The sequence below is a fragment of the Gigantopelta aegis genome, chromosome 4 (assembly GCF_016097555.1).
Source record: "Gigantopelta aegis isolate Gae_Host chromosome 4, Gae_host_genome, whole genome shotgun sequence".
Classification (NCBI taxonomy): domain Eukaryota; kingdom Metazoa; phylum Mollusca; class Gastropoda; order Neomphalida; family Peltospiridae; genus Gigantopelta; species Gigantopelta aegis.
In genome coordinates, this window is record NC_054702.1 from 61,337,406 (window position 1) to 61,358,682 (window position 21,277).

At 35.2% G+C, this 21,277-nt stretch overlaps 1 protein-coding gene across 2 annotated transcripts; it reads right to left on the bottom strand.

Annotated features, from left to right (window-relative positions):
* Positions 1-3: 3 nt before the first annotated feature.
* LOC121370871 (GRIP and coiled-coil domain-containing protein 1-like) lies at positions 4-21,104 on the bottom strand. 2 transcript variants are annotated; one of them, XM_041496384.1, is made up of 11 exons: positions 20,976-21,070; positions 15,742-15,774; positions 10,439-10,546; positions 9,794-9,966; positions 9,298-9,432; positions 8,890-8,979; positions 7,832-7,960; positions 6,596-6,787; positions 5,649-6,021; positions 3,209-3,354; positions 4-2,016 (listed from the first exon to the last, which is right to left on the bottom strand). In XM_041496384.1, exons 3-11 carry the CDS (start codon positions 10,521-10,523, stop codon positions 1,213-1,215), a joined length of 2,127 nt encoding a protein of 708 aa, XP_041352318.1. In that variant the 5' UTR covers positions 10,524-10,546; positions 15,742-15,774; positions 20,976-21,070; the 3' UTR covers positions 4-1,212. The 2 variants fall into 2 exon arrangements, with proteins under 2 accessions (XP_041352318.1, XP_041352317.1); XM_041496383.1 differs by lacking the exon at positions 15,742-15,774 and having other exon boundaries at positions 20,976-21,104.
* Positions 21,105-21,277: the final 173 nt, after the last annotated feature.

The window sequence follows — 21,277 nt, forward strand, 5'->3', positions numbered from 1 at the left end:
ACATTCACTTGATTTCTATTTATTAGAGGACGATGTGTACATATATAATGTAACTACCCTGTACATAGCATATTGTAAAACCGATAACAAGAGTCCCGTTGAGGTACATGATACGCCTGCCAAATGTAAGTCATGATGACCTAGTTATGGTATGCAACACTTCTGCCATCCCAAATTGTATTTACATGCAAGGTTTGATGGTCCTATGTGCATTGATAAGAAAGATCTGCTCTGGAAACAAAAGGTTTACATATGTATGGACAACACCATACCGTAATACTGGCTCATAAATTGGTTTGAAACTGTATTGTTATGTTTCCATAAACATCTTCCGCAGAGACATCTTGAAGGTTCATGTAAGAAAACAGCATCAATAGCCCAAAAACATCCAATGAAAGAACCAAAACCATACATGTTGTGCTCCAATCATGAAAATTACACTAATGATGAGAGAGTATTTGAGTGAGCTTTGGGTATATACTTTGAATAGTAGTAACATGTAAATGAATCTATCCAAAAACCATGTCTGTAATATCATATGATCCCAGCACCAAAAGACTAACATTTTCTAAAATAAGCAACCCAAACCAGTTGAATAATGTCGATGATTTAACCTGACAAGTAATATATTCACTAGGTTTAAATAAAGGCCTGTAAATAATGTGGAAAGAAGATGGTACATGAACAAACTTCGAGAAATTGAAGATATGAAATATCTGACCCGCAAGACAAGTAAACAAAGCTGCTTTGATAGAATAGGATAATGTAGTCGTAGGGGCTGATAAACTGACACTTAATTCAAATATATATATTATGTGTCAGAAGTGGGGGTATAACTCTGAATATAATGCATTGGCTCCATCCCGTTTTGTGGGATGGTATACATATATAAAAAAAAACCTTTGCTACTAATGGGAAATTGTAGCAGGTTACCTCTATAAGACTAAATGATATAGTCCAAATTACCAAATGTTTGACATCCAATACCTGTAGCTGATTATTAATTAATGTGCTCTAGTAGTGTTGTTAAACAAAAACAAACTAACCATCCCGTTCTTAACTGTCCACCCCCCTCCACCCCCACCCCCCATCCCTGCTTTCACCTTCTGATGCCATACTACCAGGTCATATTCATCCTGTGCATTTCTTTAGTACCACACACCATGATGTAGAGTATCACTATCACATATATGTGTCAAACATATTCTCAGTTCATCTCATCCACCCCCTACCAACACAAACTTTTTCCTTCTCTTTGGGACTAAACTGAAGAATAGTCGTAATTGCATTTAACATCTGCTGTTTGCCCTGCACGTCCGTGCTCATTAAAAATTGGAACACCACATTTTTTAAATATTCGAGGTTGGCCCCTTCTCTCGATTTGTCCCGTTCAAGTTTCCTAACTTCTTCCCTTAGTCGTTCACAGTCGTCCGTCAATCTTTCCTCCTTCATGCTGGATGTGTGCTGAAGCTCTCTAAGATCGCTTTCCATCTGTCGCTTCTGCTTACGGAGTCCATTTATTTCCACATTTTTTCTCGCCTGCTCTTGAGCAAAATACAATATCGTTGATTCCCCCTGAATACTTGATGGCATATCCAGCAACTTGGAGACTGCTTCTTCTTCCTGTGAATGCTGATTCACATATTCGGGATTCTCTCGATCATGGAATGAACTGGTATACCCATCCAGGTAATCTGGATTAAGCTTTTGGCCACAAGAGGGTCGTAGTGACTGAATTTCTTGATCTTTCTCTGCGAGCATGGACACGGTTCTCTCCCTCTGTTTTCTCACTTCAAGCTGTAGCTCATTAATATTCTTCTGGTGCCCAGCGTCGAGGGAGGCCAATTCCTGCTTGTGTTTCTCCTGTAGAGAGATGATCGTCTTGGTGAGTTGTTCCACCTTCAGCTTGCTCTGTTCCATTTCCTCCTCGTGGTTCAAGCACGTCAACTTCAGTCTCTCCCGCAGGTCGGCAATCTGGTCCTTCAGAAAGTCAACTTCCCTTGAAGAAGTGCTGTCCTGTAACACACAGTATCAAGTAAGGTACAGAAATGTTATGATGATGTTAAATCATCCTGTATCTAGATCATGTTTTTAACTAATTAAGCAAACAATTTTTTTTTAAATGGACAAATTCAGGGATCTAATCATAACAAAGAAAGAAAGAAGTGTTTTATTTAACGACGCACTCAACACATTTTATTTATGGTTATATGGCGTCAGACATATGGTTAAGGACCACACAGATTTTGACAGGAAACCCGCTGTCACCACTACATGGGCTACTCTTCCAATTGGCAGCAAGGGATCTTTTATTTGCGCTTCCCACAGGCAGGATAGCACAAACCATGGCCTTTGTTGAACCAGTTATGGATCACTGGTCGGTGCAAGTGGTTTACACCTACCCATTGAGCCTTGCGGAGCACTCACTCAGGGTTTGGAGTCGGTATCTGGATTAAAAATCCCATGCCTCGACTGGGATCCGAACCCAGTACCTACCAGCCTGTAGACCGATGGCCTGCCACGACGCCACCGAGGCCGGTTCTAATCATAACAAACAAAATCTTGTAGAATTCTAGAAAAGAAATGCCACCGAATTCACGATTGTATAATCTTTATACAATAGAACATTTTAGTCAATGGTTGACCATTGGAATATTTGGACCAGTTAATCGTAATAGGGGGAAGTGCACAAGTTGAGAGGTTAGGTTACAGTATGGGGGAAAAAAAGGATATTGGGGCCCAAAACACACCAAAGCTGGGTCTGGATCTGGGTCTGGTAAGTATGGCATGTGTATTTTGACATCTGGATCTGTAACTGCTACATGTTATCAAATTGCCAATATATATTGACTGCATTCATATTTTTAGATATATTTTCTTCTATAATTCTATAACACCAACAATAATTAAGATAATTTTCCAGTTTGGCAGTAATATATATATATATATATTTTTTTTAACCTCTGGAGGGTGGCTGTATCCCCATCTTGCAGTCCAAAATATTTACTTTTCCTCGTACTATATACATCAACCAAATAAATTTATATGGATCCTCATTATAGTGAGTGCCTCCACAAGCTGATTAAACAAAATTAATTTTACTTCAAATATTGGTCCAGAAGTTTTTCTAGTACGGTAATTTAAAATAAAATGGATCTGAAATTTTTCAATTAGATATCTTGCCCAAGAAACAAAAAAAGAGCCTTACCTTGTTGTTTTTGTTTTTCAACACAGACTGTGCGCGCAGCTTGTACCTCTCAAACTCCTCACGCACGTGCTCCAGTTCCTGTTTGTACTTCTTACACAGAGGATTCTCCTCGTCTGCCTTGTCATCGTCTTCATCTCGGAGAATGTCTGTTAGAAAGTTCAAAGACTAATTATAATTAAATATCAGAGTATTCAGTTTTGATTTTAAATATGCTTCATTGTTCATAAACAAGGAAAGAAATTGATTTAGTTTTTGACAATTTTTCAGCACATTGTTTAACCTGTGTTTAATTAGTGGCTATTGGGCATCATCCATAGCAGCAAGGGATCTTTTATATGCATATACTACAGGCAGTACAGCACAACCTTTGATACAGGGCTTGCGCTGTCGGTAGCCAAATTAGCCATTGGGTAATTAAAAAAAAAAATGGCTAATAAAATTTGCAAGTGGCTAAAATTTTGGCTAAGCCATTTTCTGTCTTCTGATGTGAACAAACGGTTACATAATCTATCCGACACCTCAAACATAATAATACTACCAAATATTCAATTAGGCCTAGCGTAACAGCCATCTCACTACCGGTAACGAGAAACGGTGTCATGCAGAATACAGCGTAGGCCTTATAATGTTTGCTTATTTTAATAATCACGGTTATTAATTTTAACGGCATGCATTCAACATGTATGACAGCAATGTCTGGAACATCTGTAACTTGTTATTTTTACTTTGTAAAATCTTCGAACCAAAGTAATAAAAACAGACCGACAATGCGTGTCAATTTGAATACACATGCCAGTTCAGGGCCGAAAGTCATGTAGGCCGTCTCAAGGGCTGAGTTCAGCCAGACGGAACGAAAACAAAACGTTCGCTAGACTGGTTTGTGCGCTTCACGTTAAACCAAATGGACATGACGAATACCAATCAAATAGTTCGCGAACATTATGAAGAACATTCGTTGGCTGAACTGAGGACAGCTCTTGGTGCGAATATACGTCACGCTTCAGTGTCAGCCGACACCCGCGTGTCAAGAGACATCGTTAATTGCGTACCCATGGTCGAGAGCACCCATGAAGATCGCGATCGCCGGAAATGAAAATGCAGTATTTAAATTGTACAAATTTCAGTTAAATGTACACTGAATAAAATTAGTTTACAATAATCATATTCATATTTGATTTTAGATACAAATTTGTAAGACTGTGAGGTGACATTTAATAAGTTAGCTGGATTTTAAAAAGACCGTAAATTTTAATTTTATTAAAGGTTGGGGTTTTTTTTGGGGGGGGGGGGGGTTATTTAATAAATGGAGTATACTGTGAAGTCGGCATTCTTAGCCGAGGTATTTTGTAAGCATAAATCACAACAAGCATTTAACACGACACTGAAATCAACAGAAACAACATGGCACAAATTATGAAATTGTTTGGGGTGGGGAATTGATTGATGGGTCACTTAAAAGAAAAGAAGAAGAAAAAAAGCAATTCAAACTAACATAAAGATTGCTATTTAAAGAAATAATGAGCTCCATAAAAAAAAAATAAAAAAAATAAAAAAAGCTCTCAAATTTTTATTTGGGAAAAAAGGAAGAAAGAAAAAACAACACCCTCCATAAACATCCACCCACCCCCATATTTCTGTATGTTTGTTACCCCCATTGAGGTTTTGTTATTCCTATTTATTCCGGGACCGGCCTCGGTGGCATCATGGTTAGGCCATCGGTCAACAGGTTGGTAGGTACTGGGTTCGGATCCCAGTCGAGGCATGGGATTTTTAATCCAGATACCGACTCCAAACCCTGAGTGAGTGCTCCGCAAGGTTCAATGGGTAGGTGTAAACCACTTGCACCGACCAGTGATCCATAACTGGTTCAACAAAGGCCATGGTTTGTGCTATTCTGCCTGTGGGAAGCGCAAATAAAAGATCCCTTGCTGCTAATCAGAAAGAGTAGCCCATGAAGTGGCGACAGCGGGTTTCCTCTCAAAATCTGTGTGGTCCGTAACCATATGTCCGACGCCATATAACCATAAATAAAATGTGTTGAGTGCGTTGCTAAATAAAACATTTCTTTCTATCTTTTCCTATTTATTCCAGTTTGTACACAATTAGCTGAAAAAGATACATTTTCATATTCTTATATAAATACTCTATACAGTACTGCGTAAAACAAATTTGGCTAAAGCATTTTCAATATGGCTAATAAAAATTCCATTTGGCTAATATTTTGGCTACAGGTATTTTTGATCCAGGGTTAGCCCTGTTGATATACCAGTGGTTTTATTGATTGACATAAAGACTATACTATAAACAAACATTCTTAGACTAATAGTATGTTAGTTTTTGGGGTTTTGTTTTTAAACTGTTGCTGGTTGGTATTCTTCATTTATCTAATACTTTGATTAAAATATTTTAAAATACATTTAATGCTATACTATCAGCAAACCTTCAATGCTAATTGGTTTCTCTGATCTCTGGTTGGCTTTCCTCAAGAAAGCCTTCAGCTGTAGGATCTGATCGGCCAACCCTTGAGCATCCAGATTACTGTATTCCACCTTGGAATGGGTCGGCGAGTTTGCAGCTCGCGCGAGTGCTGTGTTCTCCATGTCGAGCTGTGTGACACGTTCTCGGAGTTGGTGGATAGCCTGCTGGTCCTGGAAGCGGAGTCGCTCGTAATTGCCAACAACGTCGGACAGTTCTGACAGCTTCGACTCCAGGCTTGAAATCCTGTCCTCGGCACTCTGGGAACAAGACTGAAGTTTATCCTCAGCTTCTCGGGCCCGTTTCTGTTCGTGTTGCACTTGTGTCCGGTGTTGAGCCTAAATGTTAGCAAGACATGATGTGGATATATTAAAACCTGGCAATGTGGGATGACTGATTTCAATAACTAAAGTTTTACAATACACCAGAGGTTGCAGATGTAGTTATACAAATGAATAAACTTTGACAAATATAATGAAATTGTAACGAGACCAGGAATGATAAAAATATACAATATAATGAAATTGCAGCAAGAAAATGAAAGAATATAATGATACAAAATAATGAAATTGTAGCATGTACTTAAAGGAATAAAAAGGTACAAAAATAATGAAGCTGTAATGAGTATACAAAGGAATATAGACATACAAATTAATTTAACTGTCAGAGTATTATTATCATGTAAATAAAAAACTGAATATTTTACAGATTTCTCTCCCCCACAAAAAAATCTACATAGCTTTTTGTGTTTATATATTCAACACTATATCAATTATATCAATTTCAGATAAAAGGTTTATTTAATATTCCAGCTATACATGTATACAGAGTAAATACATCACCCATAGAAGACAATATAATGTTCATACAAATGTGCAATTATAGCTATGAGTGCCTTGTAATTTAGCATACTTTTATTTGTGCCATTTCGTTTTGTAATTCTAACAGTAGAGGAGATGGCTGGTTCGACTTCTGGTCAGCTGCTTTCATTTTGTCTCGTAGTACAGTCAGTTCATTTGACAAGTTCCGTATCTTCCTCTGATACTCTTCAGAAATATCAGGGACACTGTCTTTCTCCTTAAGGGTAGCCTGAGCTTCATCCAGCTGAAACAAGTAAACAATAAAAATAAATGAAATCAGGTCTGAGGAATGAAAAATGTTTTCAAAATTTGCTGTCTTATAGTATGTTATTTTAAAGATAGTTAGGTATTAACCACACATTTATTTTATTTTATCCTGCAACCACTGTTTCTACTGGTCGATTATGATGACCGATTAAATTTAAAACAAAATCATAAATGTATCCTAGCAGATTATGACTTTTGATGTTGACCTCCAGGTCATCGTATAATGTAGGTAAAATAGCAGAAATAATAGGGGTTTTTTTTCCCGTTAATGATTTCCCATTCTTACCTTCAAAGGATAAAGCTGATATCAACATCATTAACTAGTTAGTCTATATATAGAGGATTCGTCACAACTATTTTTTAATATGAAAAATATCAACAGAGTCTATGTTAATTGGTATTTGTCGAGGCTCTGCCAAGACAAATACCGATTAACTAGATGAGGTTGATATTTTACATATTAAAAAACACGAGTAGCGAATTCTATTTATCCTATAATATTTCTAAAATAACATTTTAATTAATTTTATAGTAAATCACAGTACTAAAGTCGCCGCCAATGATAATATGACGTCATCACGATTATCACAGATTAGTTTTATGTCACGCATTTTAATAAAATCTTTGAAAACGTTATGCCCAGGTACACAGGTCTTGTTGGCTTGTAAGCAAATGACCCATCCACAGCAACACATTACCTAAAGACCTTGCAAATTTGCATACCATTATTAACTAGGTTAATAAAGTAAATTATCACATTGTTTTATGACATGGATAGCATGGGTAAGTCATAGGATAAAATATTATAATACATGAGATGCTACAAACTAAGCTTTTATGTTTTGATATTCTGACCCCTTGTACTCCACCCTAAATTAAAGGGACTATCCCGAGTTTAATGCTGCTGTAACACGTTTCCCAGCAATAGATCCTCTTTAACAACTAAATTTACATATTAAATGCACTTTAAAAATTTCAAAATCATCTTTAAAATATTTCGAGCCTAAGCACATTAGCCAACCTGTTGCTCAAGCTGTTCCTTTGCTGACCTCTCCATGGCAACCAGTTTTTGCAACTCCCTCAACATGACCACATGATCTGTCTGTTCCTTCTCTCGTTCCAGCTGCTGACATCGGATTTTATTTTTAAGCTGTCATAAAGACAAAACACATAAGAAATTACCTATCTACATGTATTTCTGCAGTTAATAAACTCAGCTACTAGACTACGTTTATTTTTGGGTGGAAAAACATGTCAATTAAGGACTACTAGAGGAGTAAGTGTGTGGCTTCATTTAGTACATGTACAAAAAAGACCTGTAGTATGTTTAACAACACCTCAAAACACTTTAAACTACACCTGTTTGGTGTTTGCATGTAATACGGTTATTTCCAAATCGACACTTGATCCAGAGTATAATACAGGACACCAAATAGGTTATTACCAATAAAAGCAAAGGATCTTTTGTGCTGTGGCTTCAAATCACATGAAACTTGTCGGTTAAACCTTGGTTTACAATAATGAATTTATAAAGTAACTTTTCCAAGTGCTACAATGTGGCATTAAATAAATATGCCCAGCCACAATGGTGTGAAATGCCTTGTATGAAAAAATTAGCATTCTAAATCACGTTACGTGACATATTTTTTTTCAACTAATGATCATCATTACTGATGAACAGTGAACACCATCTGCCTGCCTTTATTGCCAAGATAGAAACAGTTGACCAGTGTGTTGTAAATTCATTACATGGAAACAACTTTAAATGAAGCAGGGCTAGATCTGGGTGAGCAAACAATTTCGCCAAATTTCAGAAACTAACTCATTTTCTAACAAAATATCCAATATTATATTATCACATGCAATTTTTTCGCCAATTTAAAATAAAATTTCCTAATTATGTTTTAAATTTTGCAATTGATGAATTTGGTGAGTGCCAGAGCTAGCCTTGTGAAGTAATGAAGCACTTGTTATAAGAGAAAGGTCTGCAACATCAGGCAATATAATTTAATTCTGTATTTCCACATGTAAATAATAGGTATGCATAACTAGGACGTCTTCACAGAGTGCACATCTCACCTCTTGAATCTGACAATTTAGTTCCTGAACATGCTTCTCCGCTCTCTCCTTCTGATCTGCAATTGCTTTTTGGAGCTCCTCATTTTCTTGCTAAAACAATTTTTAACGTAACATTTCAAGCAGTCACAATACATTTAAATCATTAACACAATACTCAAACTGAAGAGTATATCAATTCCTATTTTAGATATTACAAAATGTATTTACAATTATTATTGTGATTTGATTAGAAAACGTTTGTATAAAAATATCAAAACCAAATGATTTAAATTTGTTTCAGCCAACCAAAATGCATCACAATAAATGCTCAATGAACATGTTAAGTCCCTGATTAGTTTATTATAATTATTTATAACACACAGTGTCATGTTCTTTAATGTGGTGTATCATGTCACATAACGTTCTCACCCGTAGCTTTTTGTGATCTGCCACAAAGTTGGCTTCCAGTCTGGACTTTTCCTGGGTCAAAATTGACAGTGATTCAGACAGAGTCTGTAGCTGGTTTCTCAGTGTTTCCACTTCATTCTCATTCTCTACTGTACTCTAAAACAAAATATTAAAATGAAGAAAACTTAGATACACAACCAAACCAATCATCAAACACAAAATGGATTGGATAAGCAGACGCAAAAAAAACCTCAAACCCATCAGAACTGTGAAAACAAAGGAGAAAAAAAAGGAAGGACATGTAGCTGCATTGTATTGCATGACCAGAACAGGTCACCAAGGACTCGGTGGAAGATTTTAGCCATTTGATTGACTGGTGGGATGTTCAGGCAAGTCTATGGGACATTATTATCTGTAGGTGATTATTCTACATACAGCCAAAACATTTCAATATTTCAATATAGGTAACACATTCTTAAGTTTTACAAACTGAACACAAACTGGTTACTGTACTCACATTAGCATTAAGTGGGTCTGCAAATTCCTCTTTTTGGCTTTCTTCAGAACCTTCGGCACTGTCCACTTTCTTTTCATCAGGTTTACAGGCATTTCCCTTGGAAGACAGGACTTTGATACTGGCCTCTAATGCTTCCTTTTCTTTCACCAAGCCTTTGTAAGCTCTTACTACATCTGTAAAACAATCAGTCCTTCATGTTAATGTCACACACTCGGGCCAAACAGATTTTGATTATTGTTAATAAAATTTAATTTTTTAAACAAAATACAGAAATATAAAATGTCAAGCAATTACATAAATATGATAGAGCATCAGTTAAGTTTTCATTATTAATATTATTGCCCAAGAAAAAGAAGTCACTATAATTTAGCATCTAAATGCAAGTTATCGTGTACCATTGCTGCCAATTTAATAAAATGCAGCATACCTTCACGTAGCAGTTAATGTTGGGAATGTAATAAAATTTCAATGTTAATCTTTATTGATTATAATCAGTTTGCCACAAAGGATCAACTTTTGAATGGCTAGAATATATACTCAGGAAAGGTTTCAATTATAAGAACTAACATGGTTACTTTGCACAAACAGTCATCTACTATGAAACATTTAAGGAATACAGCGTTACATAATAAACATGCACTGTACCTCGAAGTCTTCCTTCATATCTTTGAATCTGCTCCTTTTGACTTTCAATTGTTTTGAGAAGTTCATTTCTAGTAGCACGATCCATCACAAATGGTCCATATTAGAGCACTGCAAAAACATTGTACAAAATTACACACAGGTACAATGTGAGATAAAACTAAAATAAATTTGATGACAACAACTAAGTATTTTTCATTTCCCATGTGCACTTTGGTAGATATATTTTAAACAAAAGACACATTTTACTATTTTTAGTCAAACTATCCCAATGCAATAAAATCATGATGTATTATATTTCTGTTTTACAGTACTTAGCAGGCATGGTGGAAGCAAGTAGATATTGTGAGGCTGATCAAGACCGAGGGTGCCAAGCAAAGTTTCTAGGGAGTTCAGGGATATGTTCCCCTCCCCCCACAACATTTTGACAATTAGATGTCCTGAAATGCCTGCATTCTACATGTTTGTACAAGTAAAATTCATCTCTGCCTTAAGATTTACTGGCAATACTATTTTTGATTCACAATTATTGGGGATGCTAGAGCCCTCCAGCCCCTCCAGCCCCTACCCCATGCTCCGCTGTGCCTACTTTAGTTGCTTTTAACCAAAAGCTCTTATTTTCTCCCAATAATAAGAATTTAAACCGACCTTGAATGTTGAAAAGGTTTTTCTTTCTTAAAACACAAAAAGCAAAACAAAGTAAGTTTTAAAAAAACCCAATTAATTGGTTAACGTACAGTTTACGTCAGGTAAAAAAGTGATAAAACTATACTATAAGAAAGTTTGTCTGTTTAGCAACACCACTAGAGCACATTGCTTTATTAATCATCAGCTATTGGATGTCAAACATTTGGTAATTTTGACATATAGTCTTTACTCTTAGAGAGGAAACCAGCATAATTTTTCTATTAGTAGCATGGGATCTTTTATATGTGCCATCCCATAAACAGAATACAGCACCACGGCCTTTGATATACCAGTCGTGGTGCACTGGCTAGAACGAAAATTAGCCCAATGGGCCCACTGACAGGGATCGATCCCAGAATGACCGCGCATCAGGCGAGCACTTTACCACTGGGCTACATCCCGTCCCTGGCTTGTAAATATGCTGACACCCAGCCTCTAATCGAAGCAGGCTTCTATTCAAGACAGTAAGTCTCTATTCAAGGATTTATTGTATGTTTTAAGATCTAGTCCGAGCTCGCAGAGAGTAGTTTGAAAGAGAGGCTAGCTAAGACACTGTCAGTGTGATTGCCCGGGGGATGGAAATTTGAGGGCCCGAATCTGTTAGGGATTGAGGGTATGCTTCCCCAAAAATAAAGTTAATTTCAAGTCTTCACAATAACAGAGAAAACTTGGGGGTACATATCCCCTGTGACACCTGTTTTGCAGGATTTCTTAATATTCATAACATTCACAATTTGTTTTTTTCCATTTTATACATGCAATATTAATATATATTGGTTGTTGTCATTTTAGTAAATACATTGTACACAGACTAACAAATCAGAGTGAACAAGCTATACATGTGTCCTATTGGGCGAAAAAAAAATCATATCTCCTAAATTTAAGGAAGGAAGGAAATGTTTTATTTAACGACGCACTCAACCCATTTCCCAATTAAATTTAAGAAAGAAAGAAAGAAGTGTTTTATTTAACGACGCACTCAACACATTTTATTTACGGTTATATGGCGTCAGACATATGGTTAAGGACCACACAGATTTTTTTAGAGGAAACCCGCTGTCGCCACATAGGCTACTCTTTTTACGACAGGCAGCAAGGGATCTTTTATTTGCGCTTCCCACAGGCAGGATAGCACAAACCATGGCCTTTATTGAACCAGTTATGGATCACTGGTCGGTGCAAGTGGTTTACACCTACCCATTGAGCCTTGCGGAGCACTCACTCAGGGTTTGGAGTCGGTATCTGGATTTAAAAAATCCCATGCCTCGACTGGGATCCGAACCCAGTACCTACCAGCCTGTAGACCGATGGCCTGCCACGACGCCACCGAGGCCGGTAAATTAAATTTAAGAGTCACTCAGTGAAAATTTAGTAAATTGCCATGAAAGTCAAATATGATCTGTAACAGTACATGATAAAGCTATAAACAAAGTTTCAGATCCATATCTCAAGGTATTGTGAAAAAACCCCACCCACAAAACACATTTTCATATCTCCTAAGTTCAAGGGCCATAACTCTGTGAAAAATAAGTAAATCACCATGAAAATCAAACTTGGTATGTAACAGTACATGATAAAGCTGTACACGCAATGTCAGCTGAATATCTTAAGGCATTGTAAGAAAAAAGAATCTGGAAAAATATATGTGGGACAGACAGGTGGACGGACATAAATGAAACGTAGTACGTACCTCCGGTTGGACCGGTAAGAGACTAATAGGAGACTACAATTTTAGTGACATGAATTTAATATGTACATGTAGTAAGCAAAGAATAAATAATGAATGTCAACGGACATCAGTCTACGTAGATACGCTATTAAACGAGACATATATATATATACCCCATACATTATGTATTAAATGAATTGTTGTTGCAAATTTATATACCGGTAATGAATAAATTGTAAATGAGCAATTATCAATCTGACTAAAAAAATTCTTCAACAGACATGACATACATGTACATGTATAATCAGTGATAGAAATAAGCAGAATTTTTCATTAGTCCACCGGACAAATACATCAAGAAATCTACTTGTCCAGCAATATTTTCATTAGTTCAAATAAATGTTATGTTTTAATATTCAAATACAAGGACCGCATTTTTGTTTGCTCAAAATAAAACTACATTAAACCGTTATACTTGTCAACCACAGAGGTACATTTTACTTGTCCGAGCAGATTATTACTTGTCAGGACAAACGGACAAGTGCTTATTTTGAACACTGATAATGATCAGAAAAAAAGTCTTACAATCCATAATAATTATATGGTTTGTTTTTGTGGGTTTTTTTTTGGGGGGGGGTGTTGAGGGGTATGTGATTAAACTTACTTTCGAGGTGAAACACCTTGGTATGAACAGGATTTATGGTGAAACGACCCTGGGTGAACAGGACTACTACTACTAGGGTCAGTGACAGTCATTCTTAGCACCCTTGTTTTGGCTTTGTACACAATAAATATAACATATCCAACAGTATTTTTTTATATGATATATCTGACAAAAGGCATTTTTATTTCTTTCATCTTTTTAACCTTAAACGTAATATTTTATCCAAAATTAAGAAAACTAAAAACATACAGACCTGTAAAGAGTGGTATCTGCTTGTTATAGAATTTTGACAGGGGTCAAAGTTAGTAGACCAGTTTTTATATCAATGTGGCGAAGCATTGTAATAATACAGCTAACTTTGAATTTGAATGATGTCAGTATTCCAAGGATGTCACTTTGCATCTTACAATAACAATAAACTGGGTACGTTTCTGTTTTAAGAACGCTGGAAAAAATCCAATGCAAAATTGCTATTGAGTTGTTGTTTTTTTAACATTACTAATGCACTTGAATGTGTTTCAAGAAAATATTGTACTTAAAAAATTGTACCATTTACAAAATATGGATTTGAAGTGAAACTACGGTGAGAAATGTTATATTGATTGTGTATGAAGCCAAAACAAGGGTGTGAAGAGTGTCGTTGATTAAATAGGAAGCACAAGTAGGGTCTCCACGAGTACTCGGACACGGACACAGACCGAGTCCAGCAAGACTCAAGTCTGTTCACAGGACTCAAGTATCCGTGCAAGGAAGAGCACTCTCATTTAATTATATTTTTTACGTCATTTTGCCATATTTGCTTGCCACTGGTTACATTATAGGGTATGAGACATGGAGGGAAAACAAAAGTCGAAAGTATGGAATGCAATACAATGGCATGATCTGGCATCGATATTCATGGATGGAATTAAGATGCATAATAATATTTTACTGTATTCCTTAATCTCATTATCATCTAGCATAAGTGCCTGGTACTCATGTCTGGGTTGAGTTTGACCCTCGAGTATCATGGGTAAACCAGTTTTGGTGAGCATAAGCATTTGGTTCTAAAGCATATCAGTATTTATAAATGGACAGTTGTTATCGAAATAGCTACCTTTTTATTAGTATTAGCACTAAACTGGCCTCTATGTAGTAAAATCTATCATACATGCATCAAACACTTTAAATAGCATGCATTAGCAGTAAATATTGTTAACTATGTAACCTGTTTTGGTGAGTGAAACATTTTGTGGTATGGTTTACAGCAAAAACATTCCAATACAAAACTCTTCAGTGTTTTATCAAAACATGTATGTTGTTCAACAAAACATAAGCATATAATAATTCATACAAATTATTTAAAATATTGTAAGGCAAATTACAAAATGGATCCTAGACCACAGACAACATTTTAGGGAAACGAATATAACAATTCTGTCTTGCAATCATTTTACAAGTTGATCAAATGAATGTTTATAATGGTAAAATTGTTTGGTTAAAAAATATAATCTGCATTCTGAGTTTTAATAAATATACCAACATCCAAAAAGAGATTTGTGTTACAATATATAAGGACCATATATTTTTGGCAAGTATCTGTAGAGTTTTACCAGCAGACACTGTGACAATCATGTGAATTCAATAACCAGATAGCAGTACAGATGTGAACAGACACAAATAGTTTTTAAAATTAAGTTTTCTTTCAAATTACATGTAGTCTTTGAAAATAATTTTTAAAAAGGTATTAAGAAATGTCTCGTGCTAATAAAAGCTGGGCTAGCTCTGGGTGAGCAAAACAATTCACCAAATTGTCTATTAAACTTTAAAAAATTGCAGAAATTGTCAGTTTTTTTTTTTTTTAAAGTCAATTATTACATGAAATTATTTCGCCAAACTAAAATAAAGTTTGCAAACTAGTTTCAAACTTCGCAAATTTGGCGAGTGCCAGAGCTAGCCCTGAAGTGGGTTAAGTTCAATCTTGCTTTCTTTGCTCATTTTAACCTGATCTTTACGAACATTTCTGTGAATGTGACAGACGTTTGTTTACTTTCCCTATGCAAAAGTCAACAATGTCAGAAATCTTCAAATGCACATACTGTTGCGCACAAACGACGCAACAACCCAAACCAGGTCCCTCACCGAAACAGGTCAACGGACAAGGGAGCAGGTCAACTCGCTCCTCGCCCCAGCTGTTCGTCAACTCGACCCACACTGTTTAGTCAACTCATACCATTATATTTTATTAATCAAATATACTAATATTTTAAGCAATAATGTGCATTAAATATTTTTGAATATGCATACCAACAGCAGTCCAAAAGCCGTGCCTGATCATTCCTTTAAGGATATAATGGGAAAAACTGACAAACATTGTTAAAATAGGCTTGACAGTTCATTGTAATTGATTATTTGATCTTCTCAATATAAAACCATTTTAACAAGTGTTTGTAACAGATGAGTTTCACTGTAATATTATTAAATAAAATGACACCAAAGTCATCCATTTTTAATTTCGTCACAATTATTTATGGACAGTAAAGTTTTGGGAGAGTTGTCCAAACACTAGCCCGAGTACTCTGACTGTAAGAGAGCTAGACGGACATAAATAAGCTCTCATTACAGTCAGAGACCAAGCTATGTATTTTTTTGGCAATTCCCGACAACCAAAAGTTGGCAAAGATTTCCGCTCTAATACCACAACAATCCTATGTTTGACGTCAAATACCTTTACATGATCATTTTCGAGTTAACTGATTAAAAAAAATCCACATATTAATCACTAATACACATAGTACAGAAAGAAATCCGACAGCACCCACATTCAGCTATGCTTCGTGACACTCCGTCGCAAGAATTACAAAGCTCGGTGACCTATTTCGTGATGTAGATCATGTGATCACCCATTGGGCGATTCCGCCTAGTAGACGGAATGGCTGAGTGGGCGATCATGTGACACAACGTCACGATATAGGTCGGCGAACTTAGAATTCTGCTGTCTGGAGTTTGCCCAAGCTTAGCTGAATGTGGGTGCTGTCGGGTTTCTTTCTGTAGTGTGTGTATTAGTGATTAATATGTGGATTTTTTTAAATCAATTAACTTGAAAATTATTGATGTAAAAGTATTTAATGTCAAACATAGGATTGTTGTGGTATTAAAGCAGAAATCTTTGCCAACTTTTTGGTTGTCGGGAATTGCCAAAAAAATACATAGCTTGGTCTCTAACTGTAATGAGAGCATATTTATGTCCAAATGTCCGTCTAGCTCTCTTACAGTCAGAGTACTCGGGCTATCCAAACACTAGGCCCGTAGACGGGTTATAGCTAAAACGGAACCGTGCCAAAACGGCACCAAGTGAAAACGGAACCAAATTGGACAAAACGGAACCTGCGTTGGCTAAAACAGCACCAAAATTTATAGCTAAATCAGAACCTACGATGGCTAAAACGGCACCATAATTGAATTTTATTTGAAGAATAGTAAATAAGACAAAAAAACCCCAACAAAACAACTTAACTCAAATGAAAAGTTATTTATTAAAAGAAAAATTTATTTACGTGCTTCCATCAGATAACTGTTCAAGCACGCTCCCATTGGGAGTCGCCTCTGACAAGAGCCAGACACCAATCTTGCTGAGGAGAGCTCTTGTGAACTTTTATTTTTCTCAATAAAATAAGTAATGCACTTGGCGCTCTTAATTTACGTATTTACATCACGTTATAATCTATTAATACGTAATATTAGTAGTAACATTACATAAACAGTGTGGCCAGTCTACGTCATCAAAATTGAAAGACTTCCGAAATCACACACACCCCCCCCCCCCCCCCCCACACCCCACCCCCCTCCCAACCCCTATTCTCGGAACCGGCGTGACGTCACACGGCCTAGTTACCGATCATCCGGGTCTTTGGGGGTGAAGCAAAGCCTTAGTGATTACTGTTTTACATAGAATAAAGTTATCATATTAACTATTTGCATGCCTTGCATATTGTCATTTATTTTCTGTAGCTAACACATAGTTGCCGCATGTCTTATGAGTATTATAGCAGCTTGGGTTGTCATATAAGAGAAACGAACAACGGGAATATGAATTAGTACAGTCTATATTTTTTACCGACATGTTTCCGTATAGCTTATATTGTCGAGGGGACTTTACTAGAGGCAGGTTGGGCAGAACAATTTTTGTTGATGCAATTTTCAAGTAATATTAATTATAAATTTTAACAACTTTGAAATGATATAATAATAATAATAATAATAATAATAAATTCTTTATTTAGTGAGGGTAACACAGTTAGCAAAAGCTAATCTTCCCTGAGGCCCTCAGGTACAAACAATACAGAATTACAATGCATACATTTATGAACAAATAGAAAATACATATATGGCAATAAACATATGTACAAATGATATTATTTTAGAAAATATTTCTTGAGTCTATATTTAAAAACAGCAGTATTTGGCGATGATCGTATAGCTTTAGGCAATTTATTCCAAAGTACTGGTCCAGAGTAACTGAAAGCATGTTTAAATAAAGACATTTTAGGTTTTGGAATTAATAGATTTCTATCCTCTACATTTCGAAGGTTGTAGGGATTGTTTTCTCCAACATATATTAATAAGTTTGAAAGATAGTTTGGGGCTTCATTGTATAGACATTTATAAATTTGTAAACATTTGTGATAGTGGATTCGTGTTTCCATTGTCATCCATTTTAACTGTTTAAATAGTGATAAGATAATTATTAATATTATAATAATTATGATGTGGGCTACAAAATATATAATTTGTATGTATAATAATAACATTTATATGCAGATTCAAGATAATTCTTTTTAGGATTTAACATAATTATTATATTTCCAAATAGAATGTAATAATTAAACAATTGCAAAGTTGTTACTTTACAACTTTAAATTACAGTATTATTATTGTCATTCTTATTATATAGATGTATTGGCAACAATGAAAATGTTCCACTGAATACATTCTTTTATTCTTTAAAAAACCCACCAGTTTCTTGAAATAATGAAATGATTTTGTTTTTACAGATTGTGAAATTATCTCATGATGTTGGCCTTCCTTACCGGTTGAATGCAGGCGAAAAGAAAATAGCAATAATAAAATATAGCCAACCTCAGACCTTGTCATCTAAGGGGAGTTATATCTCTTTCTAGCTATCCATCACTCCCCTGAGATTAGTTCAAGGAGAATAATATATAGCTCCCTTTAGTATGTGAATATTAATATTTTAAACTGCCCCCCATAATCTAAGTTAGGGTAACAATTAATAACTCCCATATTATTTTCATGTCACGGTCTACAACCTACTAAAACATAGTGTTACCTCATCGAATATAACTGTTTTAATAATAGGGTTTAACATGGTATATTTATTAATAAAACACAAAAACTTACCTGAGTAAATGTATATATATGTATATATATATATATATATATATATTAGTTTGTTTTATACCTAGTCAGTGGATATTGCAGATTTTGTCTTGGGCTGTATTGGAATTGTTATTGCAATTAAAATTTAAGTAATATGTACAAAACTAATGTTTCATAAGATACAGGTGGAGAAAGGAGATGGGGCAATTATCATGACTGTCAGTAAACTGATCTGTATCAATATGCCTTTTGCTAGACTACACATATTTAACCTAAGTTGCTTTTAACCAGGGTTAAATTACCTCTTGTATAGATGCACTTATGTAGCATATTCAAGGAAAATGTATGAATGAGATGGTTAAATGCCATATTATTCTCCATGTGAAATAGTGTTTTTAGAAAGGAAAACAAATATCAAATATGGCGATGACCATTCATTTTATTGCAGATAATGGCTGAAGTAGATTGTGTGCACACATGCATGCACACACACACACACACAATCCGAAGAACTGCAGAATACTATAAAACAACATGTAGATGCAAAAAGGTAAGTCCTTTAACTTGAACAGAAGCAAAATCTACAAATGTGCCACAACCACCAAATTACATTGATTCATAACGGAGTAAATTAAAAAACCCCAGAAACCCAGAAACATGTATACATGTATGTGTGTGTGTATATATATATATATATATATATATATATATATATATATATATATATATATATATATATATATATTTATTTATATATATATATATATATATATTATACACATGTATGCATATGTATATATGTATGTATGTATCCAAGATACAAGTATACCTTTATTGTTTAATACATTATACATTTGGGCTATTACACGTCCGCAGGTACAATATCTGGAGGGGTAGGGGGCAAAATCTTGAGTAGTAGGGACAATCTTGGTAGGGGAAGAAGCCATATTTATATAAAAAGTAGTAGAAAACCTATATTTTCGTACTGCAGGCCTGCTACAGACACATTTGCACACACACAAAATAAAAATAAAGTTTAAAAAAGAACTTTTATAATAAATTATTATTATTGTGTGTGTGTGTGTAATTTAACTGCATATACTTTTTATTTTAAAAATAAAAATAAATAAATAGATGTAGTAGCCGAAGATGGCAAAATAAATACAAGTATAGAGAATGTCTTGATTGAACTCTAAAATTAGATTAAATGAAAAATGAAGACCACACAAATTTGATGATAAAAAGAGTATACTCTTTATTCAAGAACTGGATGCATCCGGGTTGTTTTTTTTTCTTCATGAAAGTAGATGGAATTGTGTATTTTATTTACAGTATAATGTGGAAATGTTATCAATGCACATGCATTAACCATTTTCGTTGCTATTAACGTCGGTTATTGTTGACATGCAACAACATTAAACTCAACGTAGTCGCATTCTGTCAATGTGTCCGACACTGTGCATCAGGTTTGTCACGTTTTAGTGCCTCTACCCAGAAGCGGCGTCTGGGCTCTTCTTTTCGAAATTTGTAAAACGATATTTTTTTTAACATCAAGTTATGGTTTATGCAGTCAACTGCACAACATGTTTTAGGCATCTTCGCCGTTAACTGATGTAAATGATCGACTGAAATTGACTAAATTCACTATCAAACCATACGTAACTAAGAAGAAGCTTCACCGCGTCACGTGATAAACAATGGCGGATAGGGCCGAAGTACCCGTATGTTCGGTTCCGAGAATTCATCGCTCTGAACCCTAACCCTAATCCTGAATTTAAAAATAAGATAAGTTATATATATTTATATATGGTGCCGTTTTAGCCATGATATGTTCCGTTTTTCGCCAACAAAAATGGTTCCGTTTTAGCCTGTACCCCCGTAGACTAGGGTGAGTTGGTAGGGGGAGAGTTGACCAGCATTCACGGACGTACTTCACCAATGTAAACATGTACGGTCCGATTTTTTTTAACATTTTGACATTTGTTGGACCTCCGATTACGGTACAGCAATAAACATCACAATAATAAATATCGTGTCGGATATGTTTATCTTGATGAACTATCACGATTTACGGTCGATACTTATCATACTAGAGAGTAGAGTCCAATAATTTGAACTCGTCTCGTGAATGATAAACTCACAAATAGTTCGTCTTTTTTAGTTTAGAGGTAAACAAAATATATTACAATCATGTAAACATTTGATAAAAGTTAACAAAATATGTTTGTAAAACAAAAAACTGTCAAAAATAGTCATCAACACCGGAAGCATTAAAACGGAAGCAGGTATTATAAAAGCAACGCACAAATATATTAACAATGAAATTCAATTGTACATTATATATTTATATGTTATGTAGCAGTGAAAAGATATGTATTATTTTGTTCACACGTTTGATAAAAAACGGAAGATTTTTGTGTTAGCGTTTTAGACATTTATTTTC

Excerpts from the sequence above, each read along its gene's own strand:
- LOC121370871 (XM_041496383.1), bottom strand. The coding sequence starts at position 10,523 with ATGGATCGTGCTACTAGAAATGAACTTCTCAAAACAATTGAAAGTCAA. Across the intron at positions 9,433-9,793 it reads CAGACCCACTTAATGCTAAT|AGTACAGTAGAGAATGAGAA; the intron begins GTGAGTACAGTA and ends ATTTTGTTTTAG. Across the intron at positions 6,788-7,831 it reads AGGAACAGCTTGAGCAACAG|CTGGATGAAGCTCAGGCTAC; the intron begins GTTGGCTAATGT and ends TACTTGTTTCAG.